The sequence below is a fragment of the Scatophagus argus genome, chromosome 9 (genome assembly GCF_020382885.2).
Source record: "Scatophagus argus isolate fScaArg1 chromosome 9, fScaArg1.pri, whole genome shotgun sequence".
Taxonomy (NCBI): Eukaryota; Metazoa; Chordata; class Actinopteri; family Scatophagidae; genus Scatophagus; species Scatophagus argus.
Window position 1 is genome coordinate 8846728 of NC_058501.1, and position 25186 is coordinate 8871913.

The 25186-nt window shown below is 40.2% G+C and overlaps 1 protein-coding gene across 1 annotated transcript in view; it reads left to right on the plus strand.

The window, feature by feature from the left end:
- Window positions 1-7704: 7704 nt before the first annotated feature.
- The window catches only part of LOC124064684 (exostosin-1-like), a 34892-nt gene continuing 17410 nt past the window's right edge, over window positions 7705-25186 (plus strand). Inside the window, exon 1 of the mRNA XM_046399335.1 lies at window positions 7705-9662. Coding sequence (XP_046255291.1) covers window positions 8716-9662 — 947 coding nt within the window. The 5' untranslated portion in view covers window positions 7705-8715. The remainder of the gene's footprint in view (window positions 9663-25186) is intronic.

The following is a 25186-nucleotide window of genomic DNA, read 5'->3' on the forward strand; positions in this document are numbered from 1 at the left end:
TATATATGTTCTGTTTTAGAAGTTAATATTTTTTATTAAGTAAATGGCTTACAGTGATTCTATCTGCTAATGTAAATCAAAGACATGTATACTATCCTGAAATTCTGGGTTTACCTCCACATTGCACATCGAAACTCTTGAGTCCTAAAACTCAAGTTCTATATGTTCCGCTAGATGGCGACAGAGATCCACTATACGATCAGTTTCTCTATCTCACCGCGGTTCCACTGCACTGAGGGTCTGTGCAGATTTCTGGCTCCACGGGGATGTAGTGATTTGCAGGGATTGAGTAGTGAGAAATAAGCCTGAACAGAAATTAAACCAACCTACTGTGGAAACTCTTAGAGATAAATCCACAGGGAAGAAATATATCATCCTACAACTATTTTTGTAAAATATATTTTCTTGAAGACCTCCAGTGTAACTTTCCTCTTACTTTAACCGAAATCCACTCGTTATCTCTGCACTAAAAATCATTTGGCTGTAGCAACAATGAACCCTGCTTAAAAATACTGGGGTCTAGCACCCACTGTGTCTGACACGGCTGAAAAAAATGACAATCTGGATGACCAACATGTGGTCAACATGGGTGGATAAGCATAAGCCCCCGTGTTCCCTTCAAATTCTGATGGAATTGGACTTTTATTGGCAATAATTCCAACACACTGGCAGGCGCTTCCTTTAAGCAGTGTGAACCAGAGGTTAATAACAGTCCTATGGAGAGAGCTGTTTATTTGACCTGTCACCTGTCTGCGTGGCAGGGTGTTTTATCTCAACCCTGATCCAGTTTATGTCTCTCTGTGATGTGGTAGATTGTACTCATCCTTCAATGTTCATATGGTGAAACTATTGTAAATCAACACTGGTGCATCACTTTAATTGTGTTTTATCTTTGATATGCAAATGATTCTCTGCTGGAGGGTGTCTTTACAGATTATGTTCATAATGCTTTTACTTTATTCATCAGTGCAGAGAGAGATGATTGACAGGAAGCTGGAAGACAGAGGGCACGACATATGGCAAGGTGAACTGCGTTTAACATTCTGAATAACAAGCTTCTGATCTCGCTGAGCCAGTGGAGCAGCGTTACTTCAATGCATTTTATAGTGGGGACGAGGGAGAAAGAGAGACAGGTGCAATTTAGATTCATAGCTCGCCTCTTCATTGACCCAGCTGTCCACAAACTACACATCTGTGTCCCTGAGGCCACTGGATTTATTACCCGTTTTCTATCACGCCAAGGTCACATTCTCAGCGGCACCTGGGTCAGCTATATGGGCTTCCTGGGAAGCATCATGAAAGGTTTTCACTAATGAGGTCTCTTAGTACACATCGTCTTTATTAACCTTCTGGTGCCTTCAGGGTCCTCACTTCTTGTTATCGTGATTAGTCTTTGTAGATCTCATTTGAGAATTACTTTTATCATAAAATACTTGATTGTTTGTGATGGATCAGTTGTATATGCAGGTAAAGGACACTATGCATGCACGGCAACAGTGAAAAGTTATCCCTTGAGTAATAATCCAAACACATATTGTATATTCATTTAGCCATCCACTGGAGAGTGACCAATGACCCTCATGTCTCTGCCTTTTAAGAGAATTGACAGATTTAGTTTTCATTCTCTGAGAAGGCTGGCGGCTGTTGAGGGGTAATTATCATTTGTCATTGAAACCCTTCAGTTAGCTGACAAATGATGACCGCCTCTTACTCCGCTGGCTACTTTCTGCGCTAACAAACTCACCAAACTAGGGAAGCTTTACCCTGAGATTCGTAAACTGGTGGTTATTATCAGTATGTGCCAGTCATGAGTGGCTGATTTTAAAGCCTTGTGTCAGAATGTGTGCAAAAATTGCAAGGATGTCCATCTGTTTTTGCATGTGCCTAAGTACATTAACAAAAGCATGCATGTGTGTGCATGAGCCCCCATATGCTGTGTGTGCCCTTTATTAGCGACAAGTTGACTCTTTTCAGGTTGGCTAGTGATTAAACCTTTTCATGGCGAGAACTTTCACACTACTGTGAACTGTGTGAGGTGATTAAAGGCTGCTCAATTTGCAGTCAAGTCCCACTGCTATTCTTCCTCATTGATCTTTTTCAGGCCCTTGAAGTGAGAGCTGCATGCAGCAAGCTTCTCTCATTGAAATGCTCTACTCTTTCTGTCTCTTCGCTCTCATGTCAGAAAATATTTCACAGACACGTATCAAATCTAATTACAGCTCAAATTAGCTGCCATGTAAACAGGGGGTGTTTAATCATGTTGGAGAAAGTTGCTGTGTTTCATTTGATATCATTTAATTAATTTTGTTAAGTTCTTTTATCTTGAACAGTATGCATGCAAACATACCACACACAATTCCAGAAATGACATGTGCTCCAGAGAGCCGATCTTTATGATATTTGATATATAACTCAAGTAAAGGTGCATTAAATCAAAATTGGAGCCCTGTGGTCTTCTGAGAATTGCATTGTTTTACTATCATTTCAGGAAAAAAATCTACTATATTAACCACCTAAAACATTTAAGGGAAAATATTTTTATTTGACTTTCCTTTCAACAAAGAACCAAAAAAAACATACCAAATATTAACCCCCACTTACCAACATGCTCACAGTGAAAGTTTTAGAGACAAGAGGCTGATGAGAATATCATAAGTTTTGCAGGTAGCCAAAGCACTGGAATAAAGCAAAACAATTTGACCTGATGGTCGTAGGCTAGTCTATGAAAAATCAGGGGATCACCAGAGTTACTAAGATTCTTCCTGAGGGAAACATGAACCAGAAAACTAACCAACAGTTACTGGGACATTTCAACAAATGACAACCTGGTGGTGCTCAGGAAAAGTTACTGAAGTCATTAGGACTCATCATTGTTGGAAAATGAACATCTGTAAGTTGCCATGGTGATCAGTCCAGTAGTCGTTTTGATATTTCAACCAAAGCAGTGGACCAATAAGACCAATAGAGCATGAGATAGCTCTAACTTTCCATAGAGCTATCTCATGGCTAATTACAATTTTTGACTGGGACCCAAGGTTATTATTCTTTTATGTTTTCACTAATACATCTTCTATCTCTGTCCTGGAACAGGGACTGATCCCTCCTCGTCTGCTCCTCTTAAAGTGTTTCCTCTTTTTTCAGTGCAAAATGTTTTTGTTTTTGTATATTTTTTTATTTTTGTGGGAAGGAGGTTTTCCCTGTCCGAATCAAGGGTCTTAGGATGAAGAGTGTTGTACAACGCTCAGGTTTTAAATTTGTCATTTGGTCAGTATATATAAGACTGATTTGACACTGCTAAAGCACAAATATACTTTCACACACTGCACAGAAACAAGAAAAAGCCAGGAGGAGAGTTATTTCATCACCAATACCAGATGCCAAAACACTTCCCAGAAGGATTTTACAAGGCTAACAAGTGGTTTCAGGGCAAAAAGCAAAAGCTGATTGTGGTAATGCTCTAATATCAGATTTGATCAAGCAGCAGATGTTACATTTACTGCAAGTCATTGCTGCTGTCATACTTATTAGCATACAAATGGTTTCTCGGCCTGTGGAGACCTAAAAGTTATTGCATGTGTAATTGAACCTGATCTCTACTCTGTGATTGAGATGTTCCAACACACTTGCCGCTGTGCACACAAGGTGGTGAGCATATTGTGGAAACTCACGAACACACCTACACACACACAAGTGTCCTCCACTCTTCATCTAATTTTGTAACTTTGCTTTTTTCCAATAAATACAAACACTAGAAGAGAAAGAAGAAGAGGAAGGGGAAGAAAAAGATGATGATAGTCATGGCAACTGTTACGGTGATTATGATCATGTCATCAATCAAAACAGTAAACTCCAGTCGTCTGGTCCTGACAGTTTGTTTACAGTTTAACATACAAATGATGAAAACTGTATTTTTTGACTAAACAGCATTAGTGGATCTCTGAAAGCACTAATACACATATGATCCTAATAATTATAATAATAATAATGATAATAATCACCATCAAGGACAAGTAATTTAACAAATGTTCTACATCCACACAATGATGTCTCAGATTTTTTTCATTATCAATAAGGAACAGAATTTAAGTCTTTTATGATCTTTCACTCTGAATTGTAACAGTCATGAGGGACTTCATTGCTACTTTAGTCGCTGCCATTCAAATTCATGTGACAGGTCTTCAGAGATGCGTCACCTTGGAAAAAGAGTAAAAAAGTAAGAGTAATACATAATATGATGAACAGTAATTATGGGAAATACACTTGTAGGTGTAAAGGTAACAAAATACTTCTACTGGCACCTCTAAAGCTCACTAATTAACACATTATATCTTGTTTACTTAATCCATACAAAAACTGAAAAATGAAAGCAACAAGCTGCAGTTTTGGATGTGGGCTTGTTTGGTGTAAGTTATTCTGCTAAGCTGAACTAACTGGCTGGGTTCATATTCAAAACATACAGAGTGGTATTGATCCTCTCATGTATGTTTTAGCAATAAAGCAAATAGGCGTATTTCCCCAAATATCAAAAACTATAAGACTAAACTACATGGCTGCTAGACATGACTTATTCTCACTGCTTGGACCCATTGAGAGTGATCCTACTGGATCTTTCTCCACTGAGACAGTGACACGTCCATTTGCCACGTGAACCCTTCATTTCAACGTTCATCTTGTTGCACTCAGATGTGATTTGTGCACTTCTGCATCAACACAGATGGATGAGGCCTCTCACCAAACCTGTCAGTCTCAGCCAAGGAGGGACGTTAATTTACCACAACCAAGGCTATGCTCTACATGTGTTGCACACACACACACACACACACACAAGGCACTTACACAACCACAAATGACTGTGTATGTATGTGTGTAGTATGCATATGTCTGCATGGCTCTTGCACATATTCTACATTTGTATTTTTATGTGAACATGTGACTTGAATTTTAATAACAACTGTGCATTGAATAACTGTTATTGGCAAAAAGCAAAGTAGTGACCTCAAAATGTATTCAGAAGGAAATAATAAATCTCCATTTGGCTGTTGAGTTGCTTGGTTGCTGACTTGCTGGCTGGCTGGGAAAACTATGCTGACCTGGGTGCATCCAAATTAGATATTGGCATGGCTGCATGTATTACACAGTGGGAGAGCTGCTCTGGCTCAGTCACCCTGCTGCTCTAAATCTGGCCAGTGCTCAGCTCAGCAAACACAATGCAACAGCAGGGAAACTGCATCTCCACATTCTCATTAAGCTGCAGATAATAGCTAGACAAAAGCAGAACCCCACAGATGTTTTTAATGTTTTTTTTTCTTTGCCATCATGTTTGTTTTGAAGTGAGGCATCCAAATAAGCCTACCACAAGTGCAATTCTAAGTTTCAGACAGTAAAGTGAGGGACTGTCCCAATTCCACATGAATAGTCCACTTTAAAGAGCTGGAATTAAAATTCAGTGACATATAAACAATGCACATCTGATCACTGTGGTGGCAAAAGCTCAGGAACATCCATCTATTCGCAGGCGCTGGCGGCACACTCCTCGTAAATTAGTTAAAGAGATGAAAGAGAGAAGAGTTGGAAAAAAATGCCAGAGAAGAGCAGAGGGGATGATAGAGAGGGAAAAGGCAGAAGGGGTGGGTGAGACAGAGAGAGGAGAGACAAAGACAAAGGGAGGAGGTAGAGAATGAGGAGGTGGCCATCATATCCCTCCCTGTCTTTGATCAGTGGTCCATGGGGAACTGAGGCAGTGCAGATAGCTGGTCCACAGCTCCTGAGGAACGCAGCTTCACATTCCTCCTTGCTCTTTCCCCGCTTCTGCAAAATCACTTCTAGTCTTTCAGACCACAGCAGCTGTGAAAACACATCATGGCTTACTACATGCCAGAAAAGACCTGGCTAATGCACTGCAGTGCCATTGTCCTGCTGGTCCTCACTCACTGGTGCAATTCATCTCATGGCAATCTCTGTTCTCTTACCAAGGGCTCATCAGCAGATCAAAGGTGTGCTGATGAAGAAGCAGCACTGTCCAGTAGAAAGCATCAGGAGGTCTTAAAATCCAAGAACCAAATCTTACACAAAATCAGCTTTTTGGTATTTAAACAGACATAGTCAATCTCTCCTCTGCAGAATCATTTGTTTATACAGGGACCTGAACACAATATAATGATGAGCAAAACAAATCTGTGCATTTTGCATCATTACAACCCTGCGGTCAGTCTAACTCCAACTATATTGTAGTGATATGATTTGTTTTGATTGAAGTTATCTCAACGAGCATTGAACTTTTGACTATAAATACAACTACCTTATGTGATCAAGCAGCCTATTAGTGTGTCTGTAGGGCATTTCCTATAGTCATCTGGAGTTAATATAAACACATGCTTACAGTAGCCCAAGAGTTATTTAATTTATGCTGAAATCATTGTATATTTTATGTGACAACTGGATAAATTCCACCTGAAGACGCAAGGTGAGACAAGTAGGCCCAAGTATTTCACTGTCATGCACCAGTTATTTGTTACTATAAAAATGTACTCCAGATGGTTCCCCATTTAACTATCATGGACTTCCAAAGAAAATCTGTAATGAAGAATACTATATCAATACTATACTATTTCAGTTTCTGATATGGTTACAGTTTCTCTCAACTGCATTGGCTCATCTTTTGAAACAGCCTTAACATTCTCTAAAGTGTATTTGCTGTTTCAGGGAACATCACAGCTCCATTGCAAGCATCAAAAAGTAGTAACTCACCCCAAACTTTTTATTCATCCTTCAAAACACATTTAATGTGTGTTTAAAATTTTGCAATCTAAACATTGTATGCAAATTTGCATGCAACCTTTGAGAATAAATTAGCCAGTGTTAATAAAATGAAAAGTTGTTTTGTCATCATGTGAAATGCATTAGTCAAAATGTTTAGATGTTTTTTTTTTTCCATCACAGCAGTGGAAATGATTATACTTATATACAATTCTCTATTCTCTGTAGATTTCAACAATAGATAAAAGTTTACAGACAAAAGTCAACACAGTAAAAGACCGTAGTACCCAAAAAAGGAAATGCATATTTGTATATACACAGTAAACACAATGTTTAGCAACGCGTTAAATGTGCTGTAAACAGAAAAACAAAGAAACAGTAAACAGTTCTTTATTGTCATTCGAAAGCATTTTGCCAATTTAGCAGACATCACAGACAGTTCATATCGTAGATATTTCTGGAATCGGACAGCTTTTGATAACTGAATGTATATTTTTTATATATATATTGCATATTACGGCTCAAAAGATGAAGAATGTTCAGAATTTGTGAATAATATGAATTTCACTAAGAATCAGCTCATAAATCCTTCAGTAAGCCATGCGAAATTGATTACTGTGCAAACTGTAGACAATCCTCAATCGATTGCACACCTGTGCCAAAACACCCGCACTTTGCTGGAATGGAGGAGAAATCCCAATCTGTTGTGAACAACAAACTATCTGTTCAGAGATTTGAAATTGCTGTTTTGAGGGCACATAAACTTTAAAACTATAAATAGGAAAATCAAAAATATGAGCTCGTAGTTCCCTCAGGTAAATCAGTGCATAAACTGCTCTATCCTCAATCCCTGCTCGGTTCTGGACTCTGGATATGAATGGGTGAAATGGAAGCCCCGCCCGCCTCGGATGTGACGCGAGCCAATGGTAACGTATCGTACGCCGTGGAAGGACGTCACATCATCATCAGCAGTCGTCCTCACTGCTGTGCTGCTTTGCTTGGCTTGCAGTCTGCACAGCACATCTTGTTTTTGTGTGTGTGTGTGTGTGAGACACCACTTGAACACTTTACACGACTGGAGAAATTTGTCTAGGAATTAGCCTGTTCGTTTTCCGGGAATAGCGAAGGATAATTTATGCGAATGAAGAGACATGGTTTTTAGGGGTAGAAGACAGACTGCCTGGCTGTCTTTACTTCCAGCCAGAATTAAAGCTACTTTGATGCAGCGGCATAGCTAACAAGCTAACTAGGAATGTTTTCAGAAACTAGCCAGTTTGTTAGCTTTCTAGCTAGCTAAATTGACCGGAAAATACGCTGTCGAGATTTAGCAAATAGTTCCAAAGAGACTTTATGTTTCGACAAGTCCAAGAACTGTGGCAACGTCTCAGAGTGGGTATGTTGAATGTTTAGGGCTCTAGTGCCCGCTTGGTTGCTAGTTCCCAACAGGGACAATAGTTAACTGTCCAGGCAACAAGTCTGGAACACACTGCTGCTTTAACGTTAACTTACTTAAGTTTTTAGATTTAGATTAAGATTTTTGTGCAGTGCAGTTATTTGGTAGCGTTGGTTGTAGTTGGCTAGACACGAACATGCTGTGGTAAAGATGAGTGTTTTGTACAAAGTAAATGTAATGTTATTGAGAGGAAAGTAAGGTGTCACATAAACGCTGATCCCAGTATTTAAGTGGATCACTCTGTAGTATAGGAAAAACTCGTGTCAGTTAGTCGATAAAACTGTTGACGAGGAGACGAGGTGGATGAACATTATAAATCGCCCACATGCTTTGGATTAGTTCCCGGACTTGTGAAAGGCATCTGAAGCAGAAGGTGGGAAACGTGATCGCACAACCCTTGCAGCCCGGGGGAAGATGGCGGAGCGTTCCCGCAGGAGGTGGTGAAACCAAAACTTGGGGACTTCTTGGATTTATCGCCAGACATCTTATCCCAGACCATAGGACACATGCAGGCCAAAAAACGGTATTTAACTCTGTTCTCCGCCGGTGCGTGTCTTATTCTGTTGTTTTGTTTTGGGGGGATACAAGTCCCGCTATCCAGACGTGGTCCCAGCCGGCGTGATGACCGCAGCCTCACCGGTTATCATCCAGGGCTGCGGTGGCGTCGCTTACCCGGCTCCCTGCAGCCTTACAGCTCTTGGGAGGAAGACGGTGATCACAGTGAACACATATCTCCTAGGCAGAAGAGGGACGCTAACTCAGGCGTTTACACTGGAAAACGCTGCAGAATGGAATCCTGTTTTGATTTCTCCCTGTGTGAGAGGAATGGATTTAAAGTTTATGTCTACCCCCAGCAGAAAGGGGAGAAGATGTCAGAGAGTTATCAGAACATCTTGTCCTCTATTGAAGGATCCAGGTTCTATACACCTGATCCAGGACAGGCATGCCTGTTTGTCCTGAGTTTGGACACCCTGGACCGAGACCAGCTTTCGCCCCAGTATGTCCACACCTTGAAAGCAAAAATCCAGAGTCTTGCTCTGTGGAACGGGGGCAAAAACCACATCATCTTCAACTTATACTCTGGTACCTGGCCAGACTACACGGAAGACATTGGCTTTGACATTGGGCTGGCCATGTTGGCCAAGGCCAGCATTAGCACAGAGAACTTTAGGCCCAACTTTGATGTTTCTATCCCTCTATTCTCTAAAGAGCACCCGAGGACAGGAGGGGAAAGGGGCTTCCTGAAACATAACACCATTCCCCCTTACAGGAAGTACATGCTTGTATTTAAAGGGAAGAGGTACCTAACTGGAATAGGTTCAGACACAAGGAACGCTTTATATCATATTCATAATGCAGAAGACGTGGTCCTCCTCACCACCTGTAAGCATGGGAAAGACTGGCAGAAGCACAAGGATGCACGCTGTGACAAAGACAACGCAGAGTATGACAAGTAAGTACTAATTTACAGCAGCAGAGTGTCTCATTCGTTTTAATTTCACACGAAACAGTTGTTGGACAGGTCTGTTTTGTTCCCTTCCCACTCTATCTTGTCTTTCCATCTTATCCTCATGTTTTTGTCAGCTTGGTGATTTTATAACATGTTTTTCCTGGTTCGGCTGAGACTATTAGCCACTCTGTCCAAATCTAAAGAATGGTAAGTGTTAGCATAATTTGTCATTATACTTCCTAGAAATGAGGCGGTATAATGATAGTGTTGGTGAGTGCAACGTTGTTTTAGGGTTGTCTGGGTTTAAGTCCCTGATTTAATTATTTTTCAGTTTGTGCATCTTACTTACTCAACAGCAGTGGAAATGCTTTAGTGGACAACAGTGACTTGCTGCTTTTAAATGGTCCTCATATGACATGACTTTATTTACCAAATTACACATCAGGAGGCGCAGATAAGTAGATTAGCTTTAATGTCAGCCACAAGAGCTTCTTTATTAATGTAATTCAGTTGATGTCCCCATCTGACTAAACAGCCGGCAGTGGATGAATCTGCCTCTCTTTCGACTTTTCCACTTTTCCGCCCATCAGTGTGTTATAAGTCCTGATCCTCTCCAGCAGAAATTGTCAACACCATACAAGATTGCACACATTCAGCTGCTCTCATGTTTGACATAGGTAATAATTTTATGAGTAAGAAAATGGGCAAATTTGGTGCAACAGCAGAAAAGTTATATGATGCTCAATAATACTGTCTCTGCAACAAATCTCCATTCCTGCAGAAGGCAATATTGCTTCTCAGAAAGTTGTTCTGTGGTCATCACCCAGTCCTAAAGTTAAGCCACACTGTTTTCTGTGCCCTGTCTGATGAGCAAACTGGCGTCTGTCTCCCTGCTTTGGCTAGTGGGATTCATTTCGTGTCCCCCCAGACTGTGCTGTGTTGTTACTGGTGACTGTGTGGCTCTGGGTGTTTGACTGTGGCTCTTTGGAGTGGATTAGTGGGGACAAAGCACTGGTGCCAGTAAGGGGAAGCCACTCTGGCCCCTGTTTGCTCAGTCATTTCCCAGACAAACCCAACTACATCAGCCAGGAATGCCCTGGCCCCAACTCATGTCCTGTGTGACCCCTATGTTGTTTGGGGCCTGCTGTGATTGACCCCCTTGTCAACTCTTTACCTTGCTGGTGTCATTTGTTCATATTGGATAGCAGATGATTTCATAGTATGTTATCAGGTCTGCTATGAAACCAGGCTGCACCGTGGATTACGGTCAGAATGAGCGAGAGTTCTTTTCTCTGTGTCCTTGAATCACAAACTGTTCCTGGTGTGTTTTATATCATGATGTCTATCGTGTTCGCCCAATATTGATCTTCAGAGGAATTTCATGTTTGTGTCTGCTTCTGCAGGTAGGTATATCAGCTTATGAAGTTCATTCTTTGGCTCAGCAGAACACCCTTCTCCATATCACTCTTAAAATGTGAGCCGTCTGACGTCTCGCTGCCCTTTTCTACCAGCTCACTACTTGCTACCAAGCACTGCCAGTGAGTGATTTCACACAGTGAAAGGGGTGGCATCAGAGCCATGACCCAAAGGAAAAATTAAACCTTCTATCATTAAGTAGCATTGGGAGAGAAATAAGCTTTGGGTATCTTGCTAGCCCTCACCGGCTTAGCTTCATTGCATGGTTACAGTATGTTCAGTGATTCTCAGTCTGTACAGCCTCAGTAAGCCACATCATTATCAGCCAATAGGCTGTGGCTTGATTCCTAGTCCACTGCAGAATTCATGTTAAATTGAATAAAATTGCTTTATTGACCCTGTCCTTACTTCCTCCCTCGTCTAACGTTGCCAGTCTGTATGTCACTTATATATAATGTGGCTACAAAAAGTTTTTGCACTTAAATGGTGAGGAGCAGACATTACTGTTATAAATACAAGACTTAGCATTTTCCTGTGACAGTTTGTGTGGCTGTTATCAGGGCCAGGTCTTACTCACATTAGATGTGATCATGGATCCAGTTAGCCAGAACACAGCCTGATGTACTCTCAGTCATGTTTAATTTGGATCCCTCAGTAGGCATCATCTGGATCGCTGTCCATATCATGGGAAGCACAGTTGTGCAGTTTTACACTGAGTGTAAAGTGTTGATAGTGTTGACTTTAGATCTGTTGGATCTAATCAGACAATAGCAGTGGCTCCTCAATGTCACATCTTTGGATTTTCCAACATTCGGTCAGTCATAGACAAACGAGGTTGTATCATCAGATAGATAAAGCCTTCTTGACACACAGTCACTGCAAAGTCTGAAATTAGATTTAAAAGTTTTTGAAGCAGACAAATTTTCCATGGTGTATGTACATAAAAGAGACAAAGTAAAAAGTGCATCTTTCAACAAGTTGTACATTTTTTATGAGAAGTTTGTTTGGACCACCCCGGGAAACAATATCTTGTACTGTCCAGTGATTTTGCAGAACAAAGCTTGAGGCTGTTCGTAATCATTTGTTGCACACTCTTTTTAATGTGTGTGTGTATGTGAGTGTGAGTGTGTGAATGATAGCCCACTCTCACATTTTACTGACTATTTTGACTGAACTATGATGTCCTACCTGTTGTGTTTAAAGGTTGTGACAGGCTGAAATAAATGCTGACTGTCAAACAAGAGCTTATGTATAACATTTAGTATTTTCATAGATTGCTTGGCATTACCCGTGTGCAATACTGATGGCAATGTTACATGAATTATTAATCATATTTAATACCTCCAGATTTTTTTCAAACAGATGTGGCTGGTCCTATAATATCAGTTGTAATCGGTCTTCCAGAAAATGTTTCACATTGTGGTGTCATTACAATAAGGTTTTTACTGTGTCTATTCGGAGTGTAAGTTGGATGTGCATTTGCCTTTTTGCGGATATCCAAATGGTTAATATTATATCTGACAGAACTGATTCATCAGCCCCCAAAAGCTGAATTATTTTCAGTCAGTAATCATAACCAGACCTGTTCTATATCCCTGGCCTGGCATGCAGCCTTGCAGGGGCTTTTAAGGGGGTGAGACTCGAAGGGACTAAAGAAGTGAATGGGAGTGATGCCAAGGAGATTAATATTTGTTTTCAGATCAACTAACTTTCAACTATTCTAACAGCACACTAGTTCAAATATTTCCCTGGTTTAAGCAGTTATTCAGTTATTCAGTTATTTGTACAGCTCTAGGTGTACTATGTTTTTGCTTATACAACACAGTATCATTTCACGTACATAAAACAGGGATCAAAAAACGGTCTTCAGGTTTTGCTGAGATTAGGTTCAGATGCCACTCTGTGGGTAGTACTGCAGGATGATACGTACAATTATGAGTGAGTGGCACTGTTCCGTTATACAGCCCTATGGGTCAGACAGTACAGTCTGTGGTCTAACTGGGTGGAAGTAATAGTTTCTGTGCCTGGCTGTGGCCCTTTGTGCAACAAATCCCTCTTATCCTCTTCCACAGACAACAAGGAAGTTGTGACAGACTGAATGCAGTCCTCTCACCATAATTACCATGTAATGGCCATGTCATTTTTGTGTGATAGTTCAGACTTTTTTTTCCCAGATGTTTTCTGTAGAAAGTACAGTGTAATACCAGTTTAGAGGAAAATTCTGTTACATCTTGATGTTACATGCTGTGCTGAATGTTTTGGTTGCAATTTTAGTTTATTTTTGCTAATGTATAAGGTTTAAAACTCTTAGTCTTGGATCTTGAAATTTCAGCCTTTTCACAGCTTAGATAACATACTAAAACTAAAAGAAACACAGCAATCTGTCTTTTGTACTGGGGATGTTTGATATTTATTTGTCTGATAACAGGAAAATTTATATCACTAGCTATTGAACAATAATGAAATTATAGCCCATAAATAGAGCCGAACACATGACTATGTCACCTACACATTCTCACACAATGGGTGGCAGTATGCACTTTCAAGGTGTATTTGCAATCCACCAATAAATACACAGAAAGAAGAAAAGAAGAAGTTACAAGCACAGCATGTTCTTGACATCAAACTGCTGCACCTGGGTAGAGCCACTCAGTAAACTAGAGAGCCAAACGTGACATTACCAGTTAAGATGTTTTTATAGTTTCAGGGGAAGTCTGCAATTTGCAGTATATGTTTTACAGGTGTTAAGTTAGAAATGAAAATGTCAGAGTTTTGATACAACAAATCTTGCAAGAGTTCTGCAATATTAAATCCATTTGTGCTAGCTACATTTAAGCCTTTCTTACCCTCAGGTGTGCAGTAAAGGAGTTAAGTTTTTTTGTTTTTAGAATTACTGTACACTGCTGTTTACTTGTACATTATATATGTGGGAAAGATTGAGTTGAGGGGTATTATAAAAAGATGCCTCTTTTGGTCTTGTGAAAAGTTGTAACGACATTGTTGTTTGTATGTACATATCTTTTTTGAAATGTCTGAAATGATCATAGGGCATGTTATTGAAGGAATGAAAATGATGAGTTATGTTCCACATGTTTGTGTTTTGCAGGTTAGCTAGAGTGTGTCTCAATTTTTCTTGTTTACTTGTCATATCCCTGCTGTTTCAAGCCAGTGGGTACAGTCAACTTTTTGCTTTCCTCTTCACCACACTCTGTTCTTCAGACATCTGCACTCAGCCACTGTGTACAAGCCTGTAATACAGCCAAAGGAGAGAAGAAAAGATACAGCAGGAGGCAGGTCAGATGCAATTTTAACCTCAAACTGAAAGCCCTCTCACAGCTTGTTTCCAATTAAGAGGCCCTGCCAAGCGAGAGAGTAAGAGAGGGATAGAGTGAAAGATGAGGGGAGAAACACAGAGGAGTGAGAGGCAAGCTGAGAGAGTAAGTTGGAGGGAAAAATAGGAACACAAAGAGGAGAGCAGTAAGAGTCTGAGAAACTGAGAGAGAAAGTAAAAGCAACAGAGAAGCTGAAAAGAGAAAAAAAAACACATGCCAGCCATCCAGCAGTGAGAGGTGAGTGCAGTAGCTGGTTGCTGACGTTGGTCTGCTAGGTGTATTTATAGACTTGCAGGGTTTTAATCCTCAGTATTGGCCAAAGCCCCTGGCAGAGGGCTGCTAGCCAACTTGATGCAGGCTGCATGGGGCTTGGGGAAAATGATAATCGTTTGGGGAAGGATGGTCGATGCCTGAGTTCCTGCACATGAACTTAAAATGCCGTATTTTGCTGTCTTGTCTACTATTTCAGTATACTGAAATGGAAACTGAAAAACTACCTTGCACAGAGTTATACTGTTTATTGTGTGGACATTTTTTCTGAATAACTGTATATTCTTAAACGTCCTTTTTTTTTGTTCAGTGTGCTTCTAGCCAAGCACAGCTAAGTAATATGAAAGATTGCGTTGCATCATGGTGTTGAAAAATCACAAAATATAAAGCTCATAATAGAGATAGACTTATCAATCAATGCCCATAGGACGGTTTACGAACTATTGGCATCAGTGGGACTGGCATCCTATAGCAGCCAATAGCTGCGTAGTCTCCACTGGGCAACTTAACTGGATCACAACTTAATCACAGAGTAGTGGTATTACACGATAATGGGTCGCTTAGGTTTATTTTTGGCATCTTCAGTTTTTTTCTTTCATCATGTATCTTTGTTACTTTCGATCTGCTTAATATATTATCCATTTAAGTAGGCTAGTAGACCTCTGAGCTTCTATGTAACGAAGGCATCTGAGGAGATTTTCTTTTATTATTTATGTGATAATAGTCTGTTTTCTCTGACTGAAATGGAAGTATCATTTGGAAAACCTTGTAGATGCTTAGTTTAAGTAGTGCAGTTTAAAACACACATGTTTACAGGGGACCGATTGCTTGGCCTTGGCAGCAATCGATGATGCATGGTGTAATGAAGCTTTACCATAACAGCAGTTTTGGAACATTAAGAAAATTGGAGTGCGGTCACTTTTGAGAGAGCTACACATCATACACTTAAGCTAATATTGTTTTTTTGAGGTGAACCTTCTTTTAGGTGTCTAAAAGGTGTTTAGCTGCTCTTCCCGCCCACCACAGTACATTCAGTTATCAGCTTCCTATACCGATACTCTTGCTGTTTCTCAAAAGTAAACTGGGAGCGTCCTAACAGCTGATTACTATAGGTATCTGGTTTTACTCTACTCTTACCATACAGAGTGCTGTTCTCTGCTTGGTTATTCAACACTCACACATTAGTATTGAACGTGTTGTGTGCACAAATTGCACCAAATTTGACGTTGCACATCCTTGGGTCCACCAGCCAGGTGTGAAGTATATTCTATAAACAGTTCTCAAGCTATTATAGTTAGATGACATTGCTTTCTGTATTTAAGATGGTCGCCTTGTTTTTGGGTTCCCCATTTGTCTGCAGTCTGTGTCTATTATGCAGTGGTTCTGTCTGATTTTATAGCAAAAATGTCATTCTTTAGTGAATCAAGTTTGTGAAAAGGTCCCTTTTCCGGAAGGCTCCTCCAATTTCCACCCTTAATAACTCAGCTCTGCCAGTAAACCAGTTGGCCCTGCTGGAATGAGCTGAATGATACAACAGACAGTGAAGCAGGCTGGTAAACCACAAAACCACTCTGCACAGATTTATATGTTTGCTATTCATCGACATAGACCTAGAAGTGACACTTGTATAACCACACAATAATTTTGGAATGGTCAGTGTTTTGTATGCTGTTTCAGATGTGTTGTGCCAGTCCAGTTTGTGAAAATGCAGGCTGTTGAGCAAGTGAATGGCCTAAGATATCTGAAGATGCATTTAGTGTCTCAGCTTGGTTTTTGGGGTTTTGGTGCTGCTTAGTTCCACCTATAATGTGTTGAGTCCCACGAAGAAAAATGCTGGCACAATCAGCCACCGACAACAGCGAGCTGACATGAGCTCTCTTATGAGTTTCACGTCTGTGGCTGCTGCTGTTCATCTTTTCCTAATGATGACAAACAGGGAATGTATGTCAGCATGACTCACTGAGCTTTGTCTACTTTATCTTTACCTCTGCAACTTTTATAGCATAGTCGCATTAGTGAATGTGTGTGAATTTTAAGTAGTTTAATGACAGTTGGATGTTTGAAAGATTGTTTTTTTTTTTTATAGTACTGTTTCACAGTACATGAAATCCATCCACCAGAAGATGTATAGTGGATCTTCTGACAGATGAATACTTTGAGGGGATTTATTTAGCCTATATGTCTAATGGCCCATACCCATGAAAGGCTGAACTAGATGGATGGTGCACGGTTTCCTATAGAGCCTGGGGATTACAGACTGCTCATATTTAGAGAGCTCATGGTAAGTGATAGCTATGGAAACAAATGCAGGAAAGTGGATGACTGAGCAGGCAGGCTATCACACAGCCATATGATATTCATTGTTAGTCTACATAATGGCGTCAGGTCATGCAAAAAATTACTAAACCCACTTCTGAGTGAAGACAGAAGGCACGTGGGGCTGACCTACTGAGTTAAAGCTCATTCTGTTTACTGACAACATCATTGCTTTGAGTCATGATGATGACCTGTGCAGAATGCCACCACCTTGACCAGCTGTCATTTTCTACTGAACCAGCTATTTTTCAATGCTAAGGGGCCCAGAGAATGATGATCTATGTTTGATTTAAATATATCAAAAATTCCAAAAAAAATTACTAAACTGCAGATTAGAGATGCACTGGGACTTAAGTAAGTGAGCCTACTATTATAGTGTAAGAACCCTATAAAAGTAGTAAGGTAGCGCCTTTCAATAATAGGGCAGTGTGTAATATGTAAGTTTGGGCAGTGTGTGATTATGAAAGAGAGAGCGAGTGACAGGCCCTCTGCCAGTGATTGTTTCCTGGCATTTTAAGATACAAATGAATGCGGACATCACAGGCTTCAAACATCCATTAACTGCTGGATATTAGTGAAGTTTGGAGGAGGCTAAAGTCTGCTTTTACATGCATTGAGGGGAGAGGTGATGAATGGAGGGAAGGAGACATGAAAGAGATGGCATCATTAAATTAACAGTGCAGGTTATAGTTTGTCAGTACATAAAGGCTGTGGCATCTCAGTTCAGGACTAAATTGAAGTATGTTGCCTCCCACCTGCTGGAAAGGTGAAAGGGGGCTAGTTCCCAAGCATGAATTGACTTCGCATGTCCTGCAGTGCCACAGCTGTACATGTGTGACATTCATGCTGAAACGATATATTGTGCAGCACTAGTGCAGCCTAGTCTTTATCTGCATTTTGAAATCCTGGGTTTAACATAAAGAAAAAGAAGATGCACAGCATTTGGATGTTGATTTTACATTTGATTGTCAACATTATGAGCAAAGCTTTAAATTATTCAGTACATCCCTGCTGTAAATAAAACAACACGCATTTTTTAGATGTTTCATGTTCGTCAGTTGTGAATAAAACAGGATTTGTATTAATGTGTTTAGGCAAGTCTGCTTATGCATTTGTATTCTTTATTTGGATAATTTACAAATGTCTGCCATCTGTAATGCATTTAACTGTGTCCTTACATGTGTGTTTGTGTGCTGTGTTCATATGCGCATCTGCTTAATTCCAGAAACTCCAGAAAGTGAACCCTTTCCCAGAAGGCTTCACTCAACTAGCCTCTCAATTGATTGCCATCTCATTTTTCACTGCCAGGATTCATAAAGGGAGGGTCGAGGGTGAACAGTTGGTGTTATTATCAGTATTCATGTCCCATCACTCAACACTATTACTAGCAGTGCCTGTGAAGTAGTTAGTTCTACATTACTTTGACTTAAGCTCCAGGTCAGTGACATCGTGTGACCTGGTACAGCCTAATTTAAGAAGGGTGTAAATCTGCTAGTTGTGGCATCATTTTAGTCTTGTGTACTTGAGCATGTGCTTGAGTAGTTGCAATTGTTTTCTGCACTTTCATTCTGTTTCACGCACAGTCTCATTCAAATTCAAATGCTTGAATAGGTTTTGACCATGCTCTTACTCTTTTCGGAAGCTACTGTAGTTGTACAGAACAGGAGGCAGTGCCCTTTTTTTGCCTTGCCAACCATGTCTTGTCCTTGCCAACCATGTGCAGGTGATGTACTCCACTTGGAATGTCAGAGTGCAATAAACAAAAGGGATGTCGACTGAGTGAGTGAGTGTGGTCCATTCCAGAAAGAGGTTTTCTGTCATCATGTACAGGCACATATCATTTCCTTGCTCCTTGTCAGATGTGATTAAGTTAGGCTGGATGAAACAGTAAGGCACAAAACTGGGGTTGCGACCTAACAAACTTGTATCTGGGAGGAATAGGATGTGGAAATAGTGAGACATAAATGGTAATGAAATACAAGCAGCACTTTATGGTGATGTAGATGACCTTCGTGAAGGGTAGTAACAGAGTATTGATCTAAAATCCATTTATATAGCGTTTTGACACTTGGCCCAAATGGAGAGGGTTGCTGGGCCTCAAGCAGCTTTTTTTTTGATACATTTGCTGTTTTGTTAAAGCTGCTGTTGTATTAGGGGGCTCTCTGATCCACCATAAACTTTTGGTCTTTGAACTGTTTTTTGCTACCTCTGGTGCTACTTGCTGATATGAACAATGTGACTGGTTGATTGCCTGTGAAAAATGTCAGTGCCAAATCTGAACATCCCTTTAGTGACTCGAAATGTGATAAAGAATCTAAAAAATGACAGAGAGGATTTAATATTTGATAGGTTTCTCTGCCAAAGTCATCTTAAGTGCCACTGCTGGAGCATCTAGGGACAAAGGAATTTTATGGAACTGACGCATTATTCAGCAAACCACTATTTGCGTGACCCACAAGGCACATATAACTCGGATAAGTTGCGTGCTCGGTATGACAGGGGCTTTCTCAATTATCCCTCATGTACAATGAAATATGTTGTGAGAGCTACATGCAGAATTAAGCGGCACTCTAAAAACCAAGGCCAACCAAATCCTATGGGCCTTTAATCCTTCAGTCAGTATGGAGAGTAGACCTGCCAAGCGCATGGACATAGCTTCTAAATCTCTGTAACTCTTGACTCAATGCCACAAAATATTTTTTAATATTTCATTATTGTTGAAATTCAGGAGGGGGATTACAGTACAATAATAAATAAGATTAGTATTTCTGTTTTAGAGATTTAGGGAGAGGAACTGACTGACTATCCTGAAGAGTTGAGCCCCATGACAGTGATTGTCTTTGTATCTTCTCAAAAAGTATTTTGGCAATCTAACATTGTCACTGTGTGTGACCATGTTGTGCTGTGTTAATGTAACCACTCTTGGCAGCATTGAAACATTACCAGCCACCATGTTGCAGGGCTTGGCTGGATAGTAACTTGGATCATCAGATAAAACTGGCACACACACATACACACAGACAGAGAGAGACAGATATGCTCTTCCCCACTGTCCTCTTTGGACTCAACGTCAGATAAAGGCATCAACTGGCACTGTGAGAGGAAGGGAAGCTCAGCAAACATGATGATAACCCCGTGTATGTGATTTTTAATTCCTCTGTGAAATGGTGGCCTTTATTCAGCCTGTTCTTTGTCACAATCCAAGACTAAGTGGCCTTTTAGACTCACAACAATGTCAAACACACCAAATTATTTAGAGAATAAGAGCAACAGATTTAGTTGAATGAGAAAAAATGTGGAATTGGTGGAAAACAAATAAATATTTACTGAGGTTCTCAGCAAATGTGAACCACTTTTCTGTGTGGAAAAGTTGCTGTGATTCAAGCTTCCTGTTGGCTAAGCTTCATGCAGTTTCTTTGCTTCTCTCACCCACTGAAATGTGTGACTTCTGCTTGTGAGGTCACAACCACAGGGCAAGACAGGAAGTGTTGTCTTTGATCTTTCCCACTGTTCAAAACTAATTACCTGCCTGCAGCAGCAAATACTGCCGGCCATGGAATTCATTAACAGATGGTAAACCTTTGTTCTGGGCCAGTGTGTCTGCGAGGATACAGAGGAATTCAGATGCTTCAGAGGTACTGTTGTACGGTCTAATTCAGGTTAACTTGTCCTTGCGTGTAACATTGAGAGGCCAGTAATGATGTGCGCACCAGCATTTTCCCCATCGATCTGATGGCATATCCTCGTAAAAGTAATAATTGGTAAAAGTAACACTTGTTGGAAGGAAAAGGTTACAGTATGTAGATGGAGGGGAGAAAAAAGTAAGATGAACTGTGTAACTGATGTTTACAGGCTTTTGAAAATTGAACCATGACTGTACAAAAGCAGTTAGAACTGAATATTGTTTACATGGTGGTGTGTGTGTCCTGCTGAATAAAAGGTAGTGATTGTCACAGGGTATGACAATGCTTTGAGTGAGTCATTGTAATTACAACCGTTGTCAACCCATCTCATCCTCTCTCTGCCCTTACTCTGACCTCACTCATTTCTGAACACTGACAATATAACCCATTTTACATCCTGTGTTGGGCAACAGTTTTGAATTTGTTTTTAGCTTTCACCACATTTGATTTTTACAATACTTTTATAGTATGTTTGCATTTAGCCAGTTAAATTGGTTACTGTGTCTGTTGTACTGATCATCTTGTTCATGATGAAGTCATTTGAAAGCCCTAGTAGTAGTTCCTGCCAGGAAAAAAGTGAGCACATGAATATATAGCCAAAATGTGTCACATAGTACTGCTTTCTGAAACGGAAACCTGTTAAAGACCTCTGTGGATGTTGATGTTTCAGCGCTTTGAAAAAAATGTAATTCAGCAGCAGATACTCAATGAACAAGGCACCCCCCGTTCATGTTTCATTTTGAAGAGCATTGCCATGTGTTAGCCAAGTGCTGCAAATTTCTGCTAGTTGCTGCAATTTTGTGTATCCTTTAGAATAAACTGCAGCATTTTTCCCTTTTCACATCATCATTAGTGCTGCATCCACCCTGTAATCTCTCTTTCTGTCACCGAGGCAATGGGGCTTCTCTCTCCTCTGTGGTCTCGTAATTGTGAGGTAATCATCTTTTCCCTCTTGAGAGCTAAAAGACAGTGTTTACACTTCATTTTTGGCGGCTCAACTTGGCGAGACGCTAATTTACTCTCTCAGTCAGCAACAGAATGAAGCAGCTCCTCTCACTACTTCACACTGGCTTTGCACTTATAGCCATTCTTTTCCTGGTGCTTTTCATGGCAGTTGATGATCAGCAGGTTGCATAAACTCCATTTCTGTCTTTTTCATGTGGTATTTTTAAAGGGCTGTTTCACCCATATTGCGAAAGTAACATGTTTTTCACTTGTCTCTAATGGTATAGGTTCATGTATTGTCATTTTAGTTGTTTAAGTTTTGATCCGTCTATGAGATTTGTGCCTCTTCCCCAATACCATTAGGAAAATGGTTTGTTTGTGAAGATATTTCTGGAGGTAAGATAACAGTCTGTCAGAGGAAAGTGAGAAAAAAATGTCTTTTAGTAATTTGAGTGTTACTGAAATGGGTGCCCATTTAGTGATCTTTAAAATTGTTTCACTTTAACTTTGGGAGAAAAAAAAATGACATCATCACTTGCTTCTCGGTTTGTGTGACATTGGATGGGGACAGTTAAAATAATCCAAGCTGGCTTGGCAGTGATATCACCTCTACTGACCTCATCTGTCGGCCTTTGGATATTCATTTTTTGCATTATCCCTTGCAGTGTTTTCGGTCATAGCTGTCACATGGACACACACTTATGGTTGCACTCATACTTTGTTCAAAAGTACAGACCCACTGAGATGTAAACAACTAGCATGTGTAAACGACACAAACTCTCTTCTCTTTCCTACCCCTCAGGTCCTACTTTCTCCCTGGAAACACTTGGATAAACTTAACTAATTCCTTTACACATTTGCACATGCAGCCACAGTTTGGCTGCCGCATTGCCCCTCAGATATTGTCCCAAATCACACCCATACACAAATAAACACAAAATGCTTCAAACTGACTTTTCAGTCCAGACAGGTTCTAGCCTCAGCAGTCAGGCTTTATCTAAATCCCTCTCCTGTCATGATGGATTGGATCAGATCAGACACAGCCCATGAGTCCATTTGATGTTGCATTGATAGCAAATTTAGTTGATAACATCCCATATTCTGAATTAAGAAAGACATTTCAAAGTCCCCTTTTCCTTGTCATGGCTATTGTCACAGTTGCTTTGTCAGTGAAGGACCGAGGCTGCCTGTAAGCTGACAGGGTTTTTCACCCTGTTTAAAAAAAAACAAACAAACAAACTGATGTTTGAATAATCTGTCCATGTGCTGATACATTCACAGCACTCAGGTACACAGACTTGCAGGGATGCAGGAGGCAGTTCTGATTACATTGCCATATGTATTCTGATCTGTTTGTTTCCATCTTCTTTCTGTTTTTTTATCCTCCTGTTTCCCATCCATTCATCTACCTTCTTAAGTCTTTCCATCTCTTCCTTCATCCGTCACTGCTTGGCCCAGGAACAGAGACATTCCTGGCCTTAACTTATCTCTCATGCAAAATAGCCATTGCAATAGTAGCACCAGCTAGGCGTGACCTGCTTCAGAAGTCAGTTACTGACTGACTGACAGCATTCCTTCAAGCACAGGGACCTCTCAGATTAATCTGCTCAAGTTCCATCTGTCTTCCGTATGAGACATGTATTGGCCATCCTGAGATTTTTGTATGGTGCATATTCTTTTATTTAGATGAAAGGTAGCTGGACCAAGAGATCTCTAAGTTTGTCATTGGATCTAGAAAAAAAGATAAAAAAGGAAATAAAGATATTTACTTGAAAATTCACTTCTCAGAGTGAAAGCCAGGCTATAAGCACATAAGTAGAGTTGCCACAATCAATTGAAAGGAAATAATTTGCCAACTATTTTGATTAATTTTTCGGTTTTGAACTGTTGGTTGAATAAAACATGCAGTTTGAAAATGTTACTTTGGGAAATTTGACACATTTTTTTGACATTTTAGATACTACATGATTACAGTTGGTTTATTATCTTGAACATCATCATTAGTGGCAGCCCTACACATAAGGACTGCACCCTGTTATTCAGACCAAATTTCTATTCTTCAGAATCCTTCTCAGCTGTTGCCAAAAGAGAGAGGGAAGTCTCTCTGTGGTGGTTGCAGTCAAATAATTTGACCTAAGCTGTCTAGTCTGACATCTTTATGTTGCGATGCCATTAGCCCTGACATTCCAGCACTAATGGCTGTTCCATTAACAACAATCATTTCATTATCTCCAGGATTCCCCTGTTCTGGTTTTTGTTGTCCGCAGAGCACTTCAAAGCATCGTTCACATCGACCTCATTTGTGCTGAAAGAGGACTGATTAGAGATGTGGGCAAAGCTTTCTCCAAACTCCTAAAGGATTCTGTGAAATTCAGCAGCTCTTTCATGGCCCCAACATTTTTCTGCATGGATGTTGATAAATCTGTGTGCTTTGGTCAGTAAGAAGGAAGGATATTTGGAGAGATGAAAGATTTTTGCATTTTGGTTCTCCTAGTGAAAGATGCTGTAAGCTGGATGGAGACAGAAAAAGACTGCAAGAAAAAGAAGAGTGTTAGAAGACTCCAAGCATAGCAATTAGGTGAATTAACCTGTGGGTCATGTCAAAGTGTGGTAGAGCTTGAGACCCCACCCTGTGTGTCTGTAAATGTTTTATAAATCTGGTTGGGAACTTATTAACCAGAGGAAGGTGAGTGAGCCCAAAGGATGCCTTAAGGAAACGAGTAAAGGCGTTTCAAAAAGCTGTATTTTATCAACATCCTCTTTTCTCCATTGACTAGGTAGAGCAGATTGTGCTCCTTAAACGCTATTAGGTAGCAGTCTTAGTTCCTTTGGAAAAGAGTCCTCTTTGAGTCTAAACAGCCATGAACTTCGATCTGTCCAATATGTGTAATGAAAACAAACAAATGCAGTGATTGTAGTAAAATTAGTCTACTTACTGCTGCTCCTTTTCTCAAATATGGCTCAGAGAAATAAGGTAGTTATACCTGTGTTTGACTGCCTCTCATTTTTCTTTTGCCCTGTCTTTATTCAGAAAATCAATTCAATTTCTTTGCTATTCTCATCTTGACTAGCATGTTTAGACTTTACTTTGATTTTTCTTTTGGATCACCATGGAAATAAAGACTATGTACTGGATATTTCCCTCCAGAAGGTGTATTCACCAGTACGCAACTTAGTGTGACAACATCCGTTTATTCTTGAAAAAATTAGGTTAAAACCAAAACAATAATTAATTAAGCTCATTTATCCTTCAGGTATCATGACACAGCCAGGCTTGTTTAACCATGTATAGTTTTTCTTTTTAATTAATTTTTATTTTCCCTGAAGCTCTGCTGCTATCTACTTTTTCTTGTCTCAGCAGTGTACTTATAGCCATTCTTTTCCCAGTGAGCAATCCTTACTCAAAGCAATGTTAGCCAGCTCCATTGCTTAAAAAAGTTGCTCATCAGTCATGGCTGCAGGTCAAACAGTCAAGATTAACTATGCCATTAAGCACAAGATAGTGCAGTGAATCTCATTCAGAATAGTATTGGCCATCAATCTCCGACGTGCCTAACCTGAGGCC